The sequence below is a fragment of the Equus przewalskii genome, chromosome 24 (assembly GCF_037783145.1).
Source record: "Equus przewalskii isolate Varuska chromosome 24, EquPr2, whole genome shotgun sequence".
In the NCBI taxonomy this organism is placed as follows: domain Eukaryota; kingdom Metazoa; phylum Chordata; class Mammalia; order Perissodactyla; family Equidae; genus Equus; species Equus przewalskii.
In genome coordinates, this window is record NC_091854.1 from 30,686,066 (window position 1) to 30,703,788 (window position 17,723).

The 17,723-nt window shown below is 43.6% G+C and overlaps 1 protein-coding gene across 8 annotated transcripts in view; it reads right to left on the reverse strand.

Annotated features, from left to right (window-relative positions):
- Positions 1-17,723, reverse strand: part of AK4 (adenylate kinase 4) — a 70,132-nt gene that overhangs the window by 15,214 nt on the left and 37,195 nt on the right. Inside the window, exon 1 of one of the 8 annotated variants that reach the window (XM_070592276.1) lies at positions 12,162-12,687. The exons of the other annotated variants lie outside the window; for them this stretch is intronic. Within the exon in view, the coding sequence (XP_070448377.1) occupies positions 12,162-12,483 (322 nt within the window). The 5' untranslated portion in view covers positions 12,484-12,687. Of the gene's footprint in view, positions 1-12,161; positions 12,688-17,723 lie in introns of those variants that run through there. 8 annotated transcript variants of the gene reach the window in all.

Below are 17,723 nucleotides of genomic sequence, written 5' to 3' on the forward strand. Positions count from 1 at the left end.
CACAACTGTGAGAACTTCCACAAGTGCTGGAATCTCTCTGATCCTTCGTTTTCTCAGATATAAAACAAGGGTGTGTTAATCTCCTAGGGCTGCCATAACAAAGTACCACAGAACCGGTGGCTTAAAGAATAGAGATTAATCTTCTCATGCTCTAGATGCTGGGAGTCTGAGATCAAGGTGTTGGCAGGGCTGGTTTCTTCTGAGGCTTCTCTCCCTGGCTTGCAGATGGCTGCCTTTTCCCTGGGTCTTCAGAGGGTCTTTCCTCTGTGTGTCTGTGTCCAATCTCTTCTTACAAGGGCACCAGTCAAGGTGGATAAGGGCCCATACTAATACCCTTAGTTTTAACTTAATTACCTCTTTAAAGACCTTGTATCCAAATAGAGTCACATTCTGATGTGCTGGGGGTTAGGACTCCAACACAAGAATTGGGGGCGGGGTGGGGGGCGCACAGCTCATAACAAGAGCAGAACACTCTTGCTCCAGGTACCCGTGTGTGCCCTCAGCTCCCACGGGGCTTGGCTCAAACTGTGCCGTGTCAGTGAGGCCTTCTCCAACCATCCTGATAAACTGCACCTCCACCCTCCACCCCCGAACCCTAGTCACCCTCTATTCTCTTTTTCTCTTCATAGTATTTATGACCATTTGTTGAGTGTGATTTACTTTATTTTTTGAGTGCCTCTATTCCCACCGGAATGTAAGCTGCATGAGAGTGGAGCTTTTAAGTTGTTTACTCCTATATCCTTGGTGCCTAGGAAACTGCCTGGCACACAGGAGGTGCAGAATAAATATTCGTTGAATGAATAAATAAATATCTCAAAAGTCACAATAATTCTGCAAGACAGGAATCATCTCCACCTTGCTGTAAAGTTGTAAAAACTGAGGCTCAGAAAAGTGACATGACTTGCCTAAGACCACACAGGCAGTAACCGAGGGAGCTAGGTTTGAACCAAGTGCTAAGTGCAGAATCACGCACCGCGGACCACGCCATGCTCTTCCTCCTGAACAGAAGCCGCAGACCGGGAGAAGTAACTTCTCAGATGGGGAGAAACGGCTGCAGCAGTCAGCTTCCCAAATGACCAGAAACCCAACCCCTGTGTGGCTTCAGGGACACTGCCTGGGCTGGTGCTGCAGGCACAGAGCTGCCAGCATCTCCCCACACACCCAGCAAATGTCCTGCACCTCGTTCTTCTACTGTGTCTGGAGATTTGTTCTACATAGTACACGTTGCTCTCTCACTCTCTCTGATAACTGCAGACTACTCCACGGTTTGGACTTACCATAATTTAACCACGCCCCTACCGATGGACACCTAAATGGTTTCCAATGCTACTGCAATGCATGTCACTGCACGTGACTTGAAATACATGACTAGGGGAAAAAAGCTTAACAGACAGGAACAGACTCTGGGGCAAACCGCCTGGGCTGCAGGTCCAGCTCTGCCACTTTCTCACTTTGCAACCCTGGCTACCTAACCTCCCGTGCCTATAAAATGAGGATGATAATACCTAATCCAGAAGGTAGTCATGAGGAATAAGCAAATTACTCTACGTAAATCCCAGAATGGGGGCTGGTACCACGTAAACGGCTGGAGGGGGAGTGGCAAATGGAACCAAAAGCCAAGACTGGGAGAAAAGGGAAGCAAGGTGGGACCGGAGGCGTCAAGACAAAGCGCAAGTCTGGCAACAAGAAAGACATGAAGGATGAAGATAAATTGGAGCTTTTATAAAAGTATGAAAGAGGCAGTGGGCAGACAGAATAATACCATCACCCCACATGATGTCTTCATGGGAGAATGAGTGTCCTCAATACCAGAAGAGACAGGAGAGAAAGTGGCCCCTAAGGGCAGAGCCAGGTTTTCTCTCAGCAGAAGACAGAGAAAGCATTCTGCAAAGAGCTAGAGAGCATGCGGAGAGGAAGGTGGAGAAAATTAGAAGGCAAGAGGATCCAGAGGGCACAGAGGAAGAGTCGAGAATTAGGGGGAAAGAGGAGGGGAATGAGCAAGAGAGAAAAAGAAGAGGATATAACAGAAAATAGGACACTGAGGGATGACTCCCCTTTCCACTGATAACCAGACGGCATGGAGACGCAAGGCACAGTGGAACGGACTGGCCCCAAGCAGTGTAATTGTCAACGCAGGTGTGGGGTCCTCCTCTCGGTAGTGGCTACGGAGGCCCTGGGGCTGGCCTGGGGCTCCCACGGAAGTTTGAGTGCCGACTCACAGCCCTGGAGCGTCACATGGCCTGGATGGGAGCTCTCTGTCACTCTGGTTAGGGATATGGGCAAAGGCTCCAGGAAGAGAGGAGCACTGTTTATCTGTCTACAGGACTCTTAAGATACGGGTATTCTTCAGCTTACAGATCCTGACGTTACGGCCATTCCTTGAATTGATTGACATCAGTGTCTCAAGCAGGGCTGAGCAAATCATCAAAGTAATTCAGGCATAATTCTCACATCAACTAGCTGCCAAGAACAGAACGCCAGATAAGGCGCAAGCTGACCAGCACATTTTAAACCATTTTTAGCAGAGGGTCATTATCCAGCCATATATATATATATATTTTTTAATGAACATACTGTCAGAGGAGCACGGTATGAAGCCTAGCAGAAACCTAGCGAGCAACAATGTCTCCATACCAGGACAGGAGCTGTTCATATTGACTGTAGGGGGAAAATGTGGGCATTTTGCTCTCGAATATGTTTAGTTAACATTCGGTATCTAATGCTGAATTGCTAGGATCTTGGCATTTGTAAGAAAACAAATAATCAGCAGATATATGGAATGTGAAAACATGATCTGTGGAAACCTTATCACAGGAAATCTGTATCTAAATGAGAATCGCCCTTCCAAACATGAAAGTATTTGAATACATATGTAAAGTGTTTAAGTGCCTTCTGACTAAGATTATCTTCTCTTAGTTAAGTGATTTGGACGAGGCAGGCTACGAGGATATTGGTGGGCCCGAGGAGGAGAACTCCCCGCTCTAGCCGTGGGTGTGTGTTCTTTAAATACGCTTGCTTGTAGCCCCACAGCCCCTGTTAAAATCGGGAGCTCCTTGAGGGCTGGGGCTGGCTCTGTTCCCGAAGGGCCCAGGACACAGTCGGATTCCACGTGGCCGTGGTATTTCTGGTGGACAGAGGCTGCTGACCAAGAGGATTAGATGCACGCTCAAATTTTGTCAACAGGTGGCAGCGTGAATAACTTTTCCAGTTGGAAAGAAATGCAACAAAGCTGTGAGATGTTTTTATTTTGACTGAAAGTAATCCTCAAACACATGGTTTCTAAATGACTAACCAGCTGTATTCCAGCTTCCTTAGACAGCCTATTCCAAGTGACTATCATCTATTAATTGTTGAGGAAACCAGAAAGCCCAAAAAGTAAAATAAAGATCAGATGGAAGCAGAGAAAGCACGCTTCTCTCCCTGTAACCACTGACACGGGCTGTCCTGTCGCGCGGTTTCTCATGGGGAGGCAGTTTCTCAGGGGGAGGATGGAATACCTCCTCGTAGGTCCACACTAAGCTGTCCCACCCCTCCTCTCCTAACTCAGCCTAGAAAAGCTGCTCCCTCCTGCTCAATCAAACAGCAGTCCATGGTGAAAGCTGACATTTTATGGAGTTCAATTTCTCCCAGAACCTGTCATCTAGATCACTAATTATGGTGCCTACAGATTGTCTTTTAAACCCCCCAAAAAGATCCACAAAGTGTAGGGATATGTCACTAAATTCCTGCCTGACAATTGTGTTTCCAGCAGTGCTGCCCACTGGGCCTTGGCACCTGCTCTTCTCAGCCACGCCAAGAACCTGAGGGAGGGCAGCTGATGCAGGAGGCGCCACAGCAACACGCTGAGGCAGTGAAGGGGAAGAGGGAATTAGAAATTTTTCTAATTTGGAGTGCATTCGTCCCTGCAGGGGGTATAAAGAACCAGAGTCCACCACCACGTTCCCAGGCAGAAACCCAAGCCCTCCGCTTGATGGAAATCAAGGGGCAGTCCTGAAGGGCAGCTTCCAACATCCACCTGGGATAGGCAGCTCATGAAAAGGTCGGGCAACATCAGGCCCCCTCCCCACCCGACTAAGACCTGGGGCCGACATGGTTGCTTCTGACCCCCCATCTCTTCCCAGTTGTTGGGAAAGCAAGAACCAAGTTAGAAAGGCGAGCCGTGGTTCATCACAATTAATCCACTGAAGTTGAAAGTGGGCAAGTTATTCTTCCCCCGTCTTTCCTAACCCAGAGGCATTCAGACCATTCACACTGCCCACTGCCCACCAGAAGCCTTAGTAGCAAGTTAAAATTGATCACCATCAAAACCTGTTTTAGGAAGACTTTTTCTCTCTCGTATCTTATAATTACCTTATCTGTTTACACAATATTTATTTGTACATGTGTCTAAGACCTCCCTATTCCACTTCATCCAGTTTTATTAACAGATGGTGAGAAGGACCAGCGGCAGCTGTGCTCCAGATGTTGGCAGATGGAGCCTCCGCTGCACCCCATCACTGTGAGTCCCACAGTTTCCACTGGACCGGAGCCCCAGGATCTCCCTCCTGCTCCCTGGAACCTCCCAGGGACACTTGGACTCCTCCATCCCAGAGCTTAAGGAACTTGTAACATGCGGGTTCCGCTCTCAAGGACCACTTACAGGTTAGTGGTAAAGGACTTCGAAACCTACATCTGCTATAGTCACTACTTAGGGATCCACCGACAGACAGAAGATAGACGCTACAGAAAACTGGCGTTTAAACCACAAGTGTGGGTCTTCTAAGTGGCTCAGGGAAATGAAAGATGAATTCCTAACAGGCAGGCAGATTTGAGGAAATTCCCGAATGGCGTTGAGATTCTCTGGCAGCAGCGGGACGATTTTAGCTTAAAACTCTTGTTCTTAAAAACAATCATCGAGGTCTTTCCCCAATAAGAGAAGATGCACACTGCCTCCAGGAAGGAGTGGCCATCGGCAAATCCCTTGCTTACAAGCTTTTCTGTTTAAGAAGTCTGCTTGTTTGTTATTTGAATGTAAGTCTCTATGAATAAATTAGGGAAAAATTGGTCCCATTGTGTCTCAACTGAGACAAAAGGAATTTGTAAACAATCTTAGCACAGGCCCATATTTTTGCCCCAAGGAAAAGAACAGAAGCCAAGCGTCCCCTATATAGGCTCAGCTGCAGGCTGCAGGCAAGACCTCTCGGCAATTGGACATATATTGATAAGCCTTTTCCTTGTGTCAAACACAGTTGTAGATACTGGCAATCCAGCCATGAACAAGACAGACACAATCTCTGCTTCTGAGGCCTGCATGGGGCTGGGGTATGAGGAACATCAAGTCTGCAGATAAATAAGTAACGTGACATGATTATAAGGTAAGAAGAAAGAGTGACATGGGTGGACAGGATGGCACAGGAAAGATGCACTGAGGAGGGGACGTCTGAGGAGAGATGAGTGCAGCGATCGCACAGACGTCTGGAGGCAGAGCAGTACGGGCAGAAGGGCAAGGGCTGGGCAGCACGCCGGCACAGCACACACGGGCAGAGAAATCCAGACGCAATGATAGGACTGGAAACAAAGTTTCGCTCTCCCCTGCCCGCCAGATAAAATGTCTGAATGTGTTTGAAGGCAAGAGGAGACACACAAGCAAGAATGTAAACAGAATATGATAAAGACAAAGAATATTCAATATAATATCCAACATAACTGGCATTCTTGAAACAGCAAAACAAATGGGCAAAAGAGATAGAATGTAGGAGAAGTTCCCTGGACACACCATATGTAAGAGAAAAAAACCAATAGGGAGATATACTATTTACTTTGCGTAGGAAGAAATAATTCTTAAGGAAGTCTATGCAGAGAAAAAAAACCATATTCCAAAGGAGGAAAAGTCAGACTGGCTTTAGGCTTCTAGAGCAGAGCCGTAATCCAGGCCAGAAGACCACGCGCCAGCGGCTGCACAGTCTGAAGAACCCAAGGACCAGGCGAGGACATCACAGTCAGCTGAACTGCTGAACAAGGAGACATTCTCAAACATGAAACCCGGGGAAGACAGCACCCAATGAGCCCATCTGCAAGGAGGGAGGGAGAGCGGACAGGCAGGCAGGAAGGGACAATGCCAACACAATTCAGTCAATCAAGAGATAAACGGGAAGGTGGGGTTAACGTACGGCAGCTGCACTCAGATATAATACGTGTGCCACACAAGTCATTCTTAAACGAGTGCCCAATTCAACGGTACCTAGCAAATTCACAGAAAGAGAACCGAGAGATTAATAAAAACGAAGTAAACAGAGAAGCGGTAGTGGGCAAGAAAACCAGAACACAGAGTTCATTTAAATTATTTAAATATAAGGGGGAAAAAACCTGGGAAATCAAAGTTACTGAAGAAAATTTATAATAAATTTTAACAACAAAAACGGGGGGGGGGAGGAAGGGGAGAGAAGGTGGGAGGAGCTATAAGTATATTAATCCTCTTACTGTTCACTGTAGAGAAAGAACATCTCTAATCTAAATTTGCAGTGTGAAATTAAAAAAAAAACAAATATGTCAACCTCCTAATGGCTTTCATAATCTTACAGAGCTCCCACAGGAATTAATATCCCTGGTGATGAAAAAAGTTTTATCTGAAATGCAGGTTCACTTTAGCTTTTGTTATTGTTAAATTTGAGTACAATTGAATACTTTTTAAAAGTATGTAAAGTCTGGTGAGACATTTCTATCTGCGCATGTGCATAGAAACGTGTCTAGAAGGCTGGTTTTCAGTGGTTAACCCTGGTTATTTCTGCCTCGTGGGATTGGAGATGATTTGCGGCTTTTCTTTGCATTTTTCCATATGACTTGAATGTTTTATAGTGATCATGTGTCGTTTTTATAAAAACAGTGTAAAAAGATAAAAAGTAAATTCTCTGTATTTTTCCATATCTCATTCTACTTTTGACCCTAATCAACTTGTTCATCTTTCCAAAATCTAGGTCTTCTTATTAGTTGTAGGACAATCAACAGAATTTTATATTGTTTTGTTTTATGTTACTAGGTAAGGTTTAACCTTACCTAGAAGATGAGTGCCTTTATTTAGTTATCTAGCTTTCCCCAGGTGTACTTAATTAGGGGTGATAGGATGATCCTTATTTATTAGAATGACAACAATTTTTGCTAAGTTTCTCAGCAGCTTATTATTGAAATGTTAAGTTCTAACATCTGTATCAGTGTCTCTCCATATACATGTATATATACATATGAACTTAACATCGATAACAATAATAACACATATCTACCATTTGACCACCTGCTACGTTTGTTAGCCAATCTTCACAAACCTATGCCATACATACTCCTATTTTATGGATGAGAAAAAAAAAAAAAATCCAAGAAAGGTAGCTTTGCTTCTCAAGACTACACAGCTGATAAGTTATTCAGGTCTGACTCACAAGTCCACGCTCTTCCCACCGCAGTGCTGTTTTCTTAGCGTGGTGCTTTGTGCATAGTAAGCGCACAGCAACTGTTTCATTAAACCAACAAAGTCTACTTCAGACGCTTTGGACAAAGCTTTGCAATGAATTTTCTCAAATCATCTAATTCCCAAGATACCTATTTCATAACTTAGGAAAGCGGGGTCTCCTAACATCTAAAATTAGGATTTGAAGACAGTTTCAGCCTGCACATACGTTACAGACTTTTAAACAGCAACGGGGAAGGGCCAGGCACACCTGGAAGCGCGTGAATAGACAGCCCAGACACAGGGAAAGCAGAGCTCAATGTCCAAATTTAACATTTTTTACATCTAGTTAACTTTTAAATTTTAGTTGGCAAGGAAGTTAAAAAAGTTATGCCCTCTTTCAAATTCAAATTTTAAATTTTAAACATCTTTCTAACTCATTTTTAACATTAACTTTGACGCTTATTCAACTGCCTGTTTTTGAATTACACGGAGTGTTTAACTTTTGCCCCCATCCACTTTTCCAGCCTCATCTGCTCATTCTTTTGACTGAAGGATTACCCAACTACTTGCGGTTTCCAGAACACACCACGTGGTTTCATGCCTCTATACCTTTTGCACATAATGTTCCCTCCATCCAGAATGTGCTTTATTCCCACTTCAAAATTTAGCTCTTAGTGTCGCCCTCTCCAGGAAGCCTTCGTAATAGCTGCCTCCTTGACCCCAGAAATGGGATCTGTCACTTTCTCTCTGTGCCACCTCTCACCTTTCACCCCTTCCCCTGATGCTCCCAAGATCCCAAACTGCAATTGTTCACGCAGCACTGGCTCCTCCCAGCCCATGAGGTCAGGAAGTGTGCTGGTCCCTCCTCAATGGACCAGTGCCAAGCTCCTGGGGACACATCAAAAACGTATACTCAATATGTTTTCTGATCTCTGAAACAAGTTTTTCCAGGGTCTGCTCAAATATCTGTATCCATATGTTTTCCATATGACCCTTAATGCTTACATGGTAAAATCTAGTCCTTCTCCGAAAATACAAACCACATACACAACGTCAGGGTTGTCTACTACATTAGGATTGTCCCTCATCCCGAGGCAGCAGTCAGATCAATCAAGGAAAGCCACCAGAAAAGGACACGGAGGAAGGGTCTCAGGGAGAATCCACCCAAATGAAGAGGGAAGAGCCCAAGACGTCCCTCTGTTCTTCAGTCAGATACTCTGAGCTCACATTGACATGGAGGACTCTGAACATAGGAAAGGTCACAAGATAAAACCAAGTACTGGGGCTGGCCTGGTGGCATAGTGGTTAAGTTTGCACACTCTGCTTCGGCAGCCCAGGATTCCCAGGTTCAGATCCTGGGCGTGGACCTGAACACTGCTCATCAAGCCACACTGTGGCAGCATCCCACATACAAAATAGGGGAAGACTGGCACGGATGTTAGCTCAGGGCCACTCTTCCTCAAGCAAAAAGAGGAAGATTGGCAACAGACATTAGCTCAGGGCCAATCTTCCTCACCAAAAACAACAACAACCACCACCACCACCACCAAGTTCTTATGGTTTGGATATAAATCAAAGACACCCAGGATGACCTCGCTGCCTACAGTAGCACAGGCCAAATCCCCACTAGACCCCAATTCCTAACAGGGCCTATGATGGCCAGGTCCTGCCCACTCCAGGTTGCTCTGCTGTGGTGTGTGGGCCATGCCTGGCAGAGCTGGTACTCAGTAAACACTTAGCTCTAGGGAAAATTATGAATACTTAGAACCAAAAGAAATGTGCACAATCTCCTGGGACCATTAACAAAGGGGCTCCAGTAGCTTTAATGGAATCACTGGCTGGAGATAAAGTCTGAATGGGCTGTGCACTTCGGATGAAGCGTATCCTAAGATGGGAGTGCGCCAAAACTCATTACATGTCACCAAAATGGCTCCTTACAACCTAACCCTGCTAAGTAATGGTCTTTCCTGTGTAACTCCACCACAGTGCTCTGTTTAGAAAGCTGTTACCTGGTCCTATTTAAACTAGATATATATTTCTTCTTTTTGCCCACCTTTCCTGGCAAAATCATGTGTTCTCCTTCAGTACACCATTCAACCTGAAATTAATTACATGTCTACAAATCCTTTCATTTAAGACCATCCAAATACTTAACAACCACGTCAGGAAGGAGAACCAAACACAGGTCTCAGGTTTGATAATTCCTTCTTCTTCCAAGAAGAGGATAAAAAATGTCATCTGTTTTAAAACACAAATTTAAATATGTACCTTTTTGGAGAAGATTATTAGGGCTATATAGCTGTAACAACAAATTTTTTTTTTTTTAGTGGAGGAAGATTTCCCCTGAGCTAACAAATGTTGCCAATCCTCCTCTCTGCTTGAGGAAGACTGGCCCTGAGCTAACATCTGCGCCCATCATCCTCTACCCTGTATGTGGGATGCCTCTACCGCATGGCTGATGAGCAGAGTAGGTCTGCACCTGGGATCCGAACCTGTGAACCCAGGCCGCTGAAATGGAGCACATGTGACTTTAACTACTTGGCCAAGGGGCCGGCCCCAAAAGCAATTTTTTAAATCAACCAAACCCAGCAAATAGTTGTTGATCCTTTATGAAACCAAGACATATAATAAACTGATACCTTGACCAAACTCTACCCTCAAAGCACCAAAATAATAATAATAATAATAACGTGCCCACAAAGAAAATGAGCAAAACAACATTCACTTAAGGGCTACTGCCCAAACTGTCTCCTCAGATGAGAATTTTGGATGCAGAATAAAACATCTGTCAGACACATTTACCCTGTCTTGGGGCACAGAGGGGGTCTCCAGGAATGTGGCACCAAGACTAACCTATACACACATCCATCTCTCTTCACGCTGTCATTTTCACCAAGAATACTATCCTCAACTTGTGAATATCTTCCCGCTTACCTCCTGGAACATAGATGCCATCTCACCTGTGCCAGGGTTGGCTGGATGCACGTCTTCACTCTCTGTCCCGACGATTCTTTGACAAGCTTACTCTACCCCTATGCGCTCTCTCTCTCTCTCTCTCCCCGATATGTTTTTCCTCCTTTTTTCCTCCCTGCCACTACCCCAGTGCAAAGCCAGCCATGTCTGTCCTTCACTCACTTTATAAACACCCAAGATATAACTATTGCACCCATTAGGTATGCATAATAAGCATTTGTTGAGTGAAAAGTGCTACAAGGAGAGCCAAGTCATGAGTGTGGCAAGAAGGACGAGCCTCGTGAGGCACCACAGATTTTGATTGCTCAGTCCTTGCCTGGCAGGCCCGGAAACAGCTCCAACACCCTAGAGGAGTTCACCAATCCTCTCACTAACCCCCGTTCTTTAGGCATCACTCCAATTGCTTCAAACCTTCCATTCAAGGTATCGGCGTATACAGCCCTACCTTCAAATGCTCTAAGATACAAAGGTTATCTGACAGATTTTTTCAAGACTAAATATTTCAAGATAAATGAGTAAGATCATCTATTACCCTCTTACATACACGTACACATACAAACACACACAAGAGAGAAGAAAGTCTGATTCTTTTTTTTTCAAAGAGAATATCTTCAGTGACCTTCCAAACAAACCTGTTATACATTTTATTTTTGAAGCACACCCCACATTCACAAGGGTGACAGAAAACAACTGCCTTGGCATTTCTTAAAAGACGTGATTCAGAAGATATGTGATTGTCAGCGTTTTTCTCTAGGCATATGTTGCCCAGTGGGATGTAACTCTCTTCAGAGGTCTGATTCAGAAAGAAAAATACGAAGGGGATAAGGTCAGAGCAGTTGTGTACCAGTCCAGTATGGTAAAACACGGTCACAAAATCAGCACAAGATACCCAGCCCCAGCTTCCACAGTTCTGCTCCCCAGCATCCACCTTCTCCTTGGACGCCCAGGGCTCGGAGTGAGCACGTTCACTGGAATATCTCAGGTCTGAGATCATCTAACTCTCAGGGAAAACAAACACACACAAACACTGCACTCGTTCAAGAAGCTCTGACTTCTGCTAAAAAAAGAAAAACCCAGAATCCCCTGCCGAAAGCAGCAGTCACTCCCCGCCCAGTACAGTCCAGACGAAACCAACGGACAAGCAAGCACACACCAAAGGAGGACCCCCCTTCTAAAGCTGTCTTTATCTCCAGTGAAAAGGCTTAAATTACATTCCACTTATAATTCCCAACTTTAAGGCTGCTTTCTCTGAAACCAAACTTTGACAACAAATTCAAAATGTTTTGATACCTACGCCTAAAACCACCTGGCAGAAAATTCTGTTACATCTTGCTACCTGGAGATAAACTAGGACTGAGTCTGAGAACCTGCAGGTTACGGTTTAAAAGGCACAGGTTGGCAGACAAGTTTAGAAATGACAAAAATCTCTTACTAACGCACCTGCCACTGGCCTCACCTCATTGCCAGCCCTCTTTTAAAAAGTGAAGAATTCGTATTCGTCTTAAAGAGCTGGTTATTGTTCCCGAGGTACCATTTCACCTCAAGATTACCTAGTAAGCAGTAAATACTCTCTCCATGAAACTGAAAAAGACAGGGCTTCATAACAAAGCTAGAGGGCTTGTGCATTACACTTCTCCGGTAGAAGATTGGTCTTAAAAATTAAAATATTTTTAGAAAACTGCTGTCATACATTAAACTTCCAAGGAAATTATAGAAAGAAAGAAAAAAACCACACGTATATTCAAACTCATAAAAGAGTGTTTCTTACCCAACTGGCAGGTGTGGGGAAGGCGAGGCAGTGCTGACCTTTTTTTAGCAAGGACATGGCTGAGCAAACACAGGGCACGCACCACGCCCTCCACCCTCTTGGCGTCCCCCGGGCTTGCCTCCGCTCTGTTGGGTCCCACCCGCCACTTGCAGGGCGCCTCTCTACAGCCACACAGACCGAGTCGCTGCGTGATCTCTCCTCCAGGATTCTCTTCTTGACTTTCCCACACGCAGTCACCTCCAGCACACTCATCAGGTTCGTCCTCCGCGGAGCATGTGCCTTGTAACAGACGGAGCTTAGAGCTGAGCGCAGAACTCGGCATTCCTGACACTCCTCCCTCTGCCAAATGGATTTATCCCAGAGCTTTAAAGAAAAATCAGACTGAAAAAGTGACCAGATGGGTTCTCAAGGAGAAAGATACAAACTAAATCTGTGAGGAGACTGACAGACCACCATACTAAAAACAGGCCTGTGGTGGAACAGAACTTCTGCTGCTCGCCCTGAAAGGGTGAGTTACAGCAGAGCCAAGCGTTGAAAAGACAGATAAAACGTTCCATAACTGAACTTCTTTAACTTCGCAGAGCTAAATATTTTTAAATCTACTTTCAAACTTAACACTTCATGTAGTCACCAAAAAAAATTCATGTACGACAAATGGTGAAATCTCCTACGACACAAACAGCCCTTGCTGAATGACAAGAATTCTTTTTTTTTTTTTTTTTTTTTTATTTTTATTTATTTATTTTTTTTTTTATTAATGTTATGATAGATTACAACCTTGTGAGATTTCAGTTGTACATTTTTGTTAGTCATGTTGTGGGTACACCACTTCCCCCTCCGTACCCTCCCCCCACCCCCCCTTTTCCCTGGTAACCACCGATCAGATCTCCTTATCAATATGCTAATTTCCACCTATGAGTGGAGTCATATAGAGTTCGTCTTTCTCTGACTGACTTATTTCGCTTAACATAATGCCCTCGAGGTCCATCCACATTGTTGTGAATGGGCCAATTTCGTCTTTTTTTATGGCTGAGTAGTATTCCATTGTGTATATATACCACATCTTCTTTATCCAATCATCAGTTTCTGGGCATGTAGGCTGGTTCCACATCTTGGCTATTGTAAATAATGCTGCGATGAACATAGGGGTGCAACGGACTCTTGAGATATCTGATATCAGGTTCTTAGGATAGATACCCAGTAATGGGATGGCTGGGTCATAGGGTATTTCTATTTTTAACTTTTTGAGAAATCTCCATACTGTTTTCCATAGTGGCTGTACCAGTTTGCATTCCCACCAACAGTGTATGAGGGTTCCTCTTTCTCCACAACCTCTCCAACATTTGTCGTTCTTGGTTTTGGATGTTTTTGCCAATCTAACGGGGGTAAGGTGATATCTTAGTGTAGTTTTGATTTGCATTTCCCTGATGATTAGCGATGATGAACATCTTTTCATGTGTCTATTGGCCATATTCATATCTTCTTTTGAGAAATGTCTGTTCATGTCCTCTGCCCATTTTTTGATCGGGTTGTTTGTTTTTTTGTTGTTAAGCAGTGTGAGTTCTTTGTATATTATGGAGATTAACCCTTTGTCGGATAAGTGGCTTGTAAATATTTTTTCCCAATTAGTGAGCTGTTTTTTTGTTTCAATCCTGTTTTCCCTTGCCTTGAAGAAGCTCTTTAGTCTGATGAAGTCCCATTTGTTTATTCTTTCTATTGTTTCCCTCAACTGAGGAGTTACAGTGTCCGAAAAGATTCTTTTGAAACTGATGTCAAAGAGTGTACTGCCTATATTCTCTTCCAAAAGACTTATTGTCTCAGGCCTAATCTTTAGGTCTTTGATCCATTTTGAGTTTATTTTGGTGTGTGGTGAAAAAGAATGGTCAATTTTCAATCTTTTGCATGTGGCTGTCCAGTTTTCCCAGCACCATTTGTTGAAGAGACTTTCTTTTCTCCATTGTAGGCCCTCTGCTCCTTTGTCGAAGATTAGCTGTCCATAGATGTGTGGTTTTATCTCTGGGCTTTCAATTCTGTTCCATTGATCTGTGGACCTGTTTTTGTACCAGTACCATGCTGTTTTGATCACTGTAGCTTTGTAGTATGTTTTGAAATCGGGGATTGTGATTCCGCCGGCTTTGTTTTTCTTGCTCAGGATTGCTTTAGCAATTCGCGGTCTTTTGTTGCCCCATATGAATTTTAGGATTGTTTGTTCAATTTCTGTGAAGAATGTTCTTGGGATTCTGATTGGGATAGCATTGAACCTGTATATTGCTTTAGGTAGTATGGACATTTTAACTATGTTTATTCTTCCAATCCATGTGCAAAGAATGTTTTTCCATCTCTTTATGTCATCGCCTATTTCTTTCAAGAAAGTCTTGTAGTTTTCATTGTATAGATCCTTCACTTCCTTGGTTAAGTTTATCCCAAGGTATTTTATTCTTTTCGTTGCGATTGTGAATGGGATAGAGTTCTTGAGTTCTTTTTCTGTTAGTTTATTGTTAGTGTATAGAAATGCTACTGATTTATGCACGTTAATTTTATACCCTGCTACTTTGCTGTAGTTGTTGATTATTTCTAATAGTTTTTCTGTGGATTCTTTGGGGTTTTCTATGTATAAGATCATGTCGTCTGCAAACAACGAGAGTTTTACTTCTTCGTTACCTATTTGGATTCCTTTTATTTCTTTTTCCTGCCGAATTGCTCTGGCCAGCACCTCCAGAACTATGTTGAATAGGAGTGGTGAAAGTGGGCACCCTTGTCTTGTTCCTGTCCTCAGAGGGATGGCTTTCAGCTTTTGTCCATTGAGTATGATGTTGGCTGTGGGTCTATCATATATGGCCTTTATTATGTTGAGGTACTTTCCTTCTATACCCATTTTACTGAGGGTTTTTATCATAAATGGGTGTTGGATCTTGTCGAATGCTTTCTCTGCATCTATTGAGATGATCATGTGGTTTTTGGTTTTCATTTTGTTGATGTAGTGTATCACGTTGATTGACTTGCGGATGTTGAACCATCCCTGTGTCCCTGGTATAAATCCCACTTGATCATGGTGTATAATCTTTTTGATGTATTGCTGTAATCGGTTAGCCAAAATTTTGTTGAGGATTTTTGCATCTATGTTCATCAGTGATATCGGCCTGTAGTTCTCCTTCTTTGTGTTGTCCTTGTCAGGTTTGGGGATCAGAGTGATGTTGGCTTCATAGAATGTGTTAGGGAGTTCTCCATCTTTCTCAATTTTCTGGAACAGTTTGAGGAGAATAGGTATTAAGTCTTCTTTGAATGTTTGGTAGAATTCTCCAGAGAAGCCGTCTGGTCCTGGACTCTTATTTTTGGGGAGGTTTTTGATTACCGTTTCTATTTCCTTACTTGTGATTGGTCTATTCAGATTCTCCATTTCTTCCTGATTCAGTTTGGGGAGATTGTAGGAGTCTAGGAATTTGTCCATTTCTTCCAGGTTGTTCAATTTGTTGGCATATAGTTTTTCATAGTATTCTCTTATGATCTCTTGTATTTCATTGGTATCTGTTGTGATTTCTCCTCTGTCATTCCTGATTTTATTAATTTGCGATTTCTCTCTTCTTTTCTTGGTGAGTCTGGCTAGGGGTTTGTCAATTTTGTTAATTCTTTCGAAGAACCAACTCTTTGTTTCATTGATCCTTTCTATTGTCTTTTTTGTTTCAATATCGTTTATTTCTGCTCTTATTTTTATTATTTCCCTCCTTCTACTGACTCTGGGCCTTGTTTGTTCTTCTTTTTCTAGTTCTGTTAGGTGTCGTTTGAGGTTGCTTACGTGAGCTTTTTCTTGTTTAGTGAGGTGAGCCTGTATTGCGATGAATTTCCCTCTTAGGACTGCTTTTGCTGCATCCCAAATGATTTGGTATGTCGTGTTCTCATTTTCATTTGTCTCCAGATAATATTTGATTTCTTCTTTAATTTCTTCAATGATCCATTGTTTGTTGAGAAGCGTGTTGTTTAGTCTCCACATTTTTGCACCTTTCTCTGCTTTTTTCTTGTAGTTGATTTCTAGTTTAATAGCGTTATGATCAGAAAAGATGCTTGATATTATTTCAACTCTCTTGTATTTATTGATGTTTGCTTTGGTTCCCAAAATATGGTCAATCCTTGAGAATGTTCCATGTGCACTTGAGAAGAATGTGTAACCTGCTGTTTTTGGATGAAGTGTTCTATATATATCTATTAAGTCCATCTGGTGAATGACAAGAATTCTTCCAAGCACTTCGTACACACTCACTCACTTCACCCTTACAAACCCTTTCCTAATCCCTGTTTTCCAATGAGGACTAAAATGCACAGAGAGGCACAGGAACTTGCCCTGGGTCACAGAGCGGAGCTGGGATTCAAAGGGGCAGTCCAGCACTAACTGGGGTTAATGGTTACTACAGTAACTACCTTTCCAAAGGAGTTTAACATAGATGATTCTCTTTTTAAACAGATTTTAAGTTTACTAAAACTGCATAAGTTCATGTTACAAGGCAAGAAGGCTCCCAAGTGAAGGATTTAAACTAGAGTAATAACCGTCAGGTGACGGCAAAGCCAAAGTTCATCGGTCACGACAAATACCCACACAGAAGCACTGGGGGATAACCTTGTGAGTTAAGTCTTTAGAATCCAGAGAAATTAAGTGAGCTGGAGCAGTGTGGCGAAGATGATGCCAGCCAGGACACTCCAAAAGCTCAGAAGGCCGAAGAGAAACCCCAGGGCTGCAGCCCCCGACGTCAGTCACGACTCCTGCCAATTCTTCCTCCTCAACCCCTTCTTTCACGAATGGCGCCTCTGCTCCATCCCACTGCCATTGCTCCAATTCAGGCCTTCGACAAACCTTGGTCAATTATTCTAACAACATTTTATGAGGCTTCCAGTCACCACCTCCTCCCCATCAGAGCACTCATCTCTCCTCTGCTGAGAACAGTCTTTCTGACACACAGATCCCTCTGATCATGCTATGCTTCAACTTGACAACTCTTCCATGGTCCCTCAAGCCAACGATCTCCAGTTCCACCATCTATGTATAGAGTCAAAAGCCACTCACCTCAGGATTTCCCCTGCCCCCCTCTGCTGGCAGGCCCAAGAAAATACTAGGCGAAGTCATTGCTCTCTTGCCCAGTTCACACTGCCCTTCTGCTGAAAAAATCCGCCTTCCCATCTTCTATTCATCGACCTGCGGGACATCTCTCTATTCATCTCTTTTTCCATAAGGTTCTTCCAATCCCTCCACCCACCAAGAGAACAGATAACTTTCTCCTTTGTGTCCTCAGGTACCACATATGGATGATTCCATTAGACTGTTAGTACCTAATTTTTTACACACCTGACTCCTCTACTGTGATATAAGCCCCTTAAAGAGTAGGGATAGTGTCTTACCATTTTATCAACAGCACCTAATGGATTCTGACACACAGTAGGAGCTTTAGTCATCATTGCCTAATGAATAAACACATGCCTTCCACAGGCCATTACAGCCTTTCTCTCAACAGAAGTTTTCAATTCAGTCTGTTGGTTCCCCCCCAGCCCCATGAGGACACAGCCCCCAATGGTTTT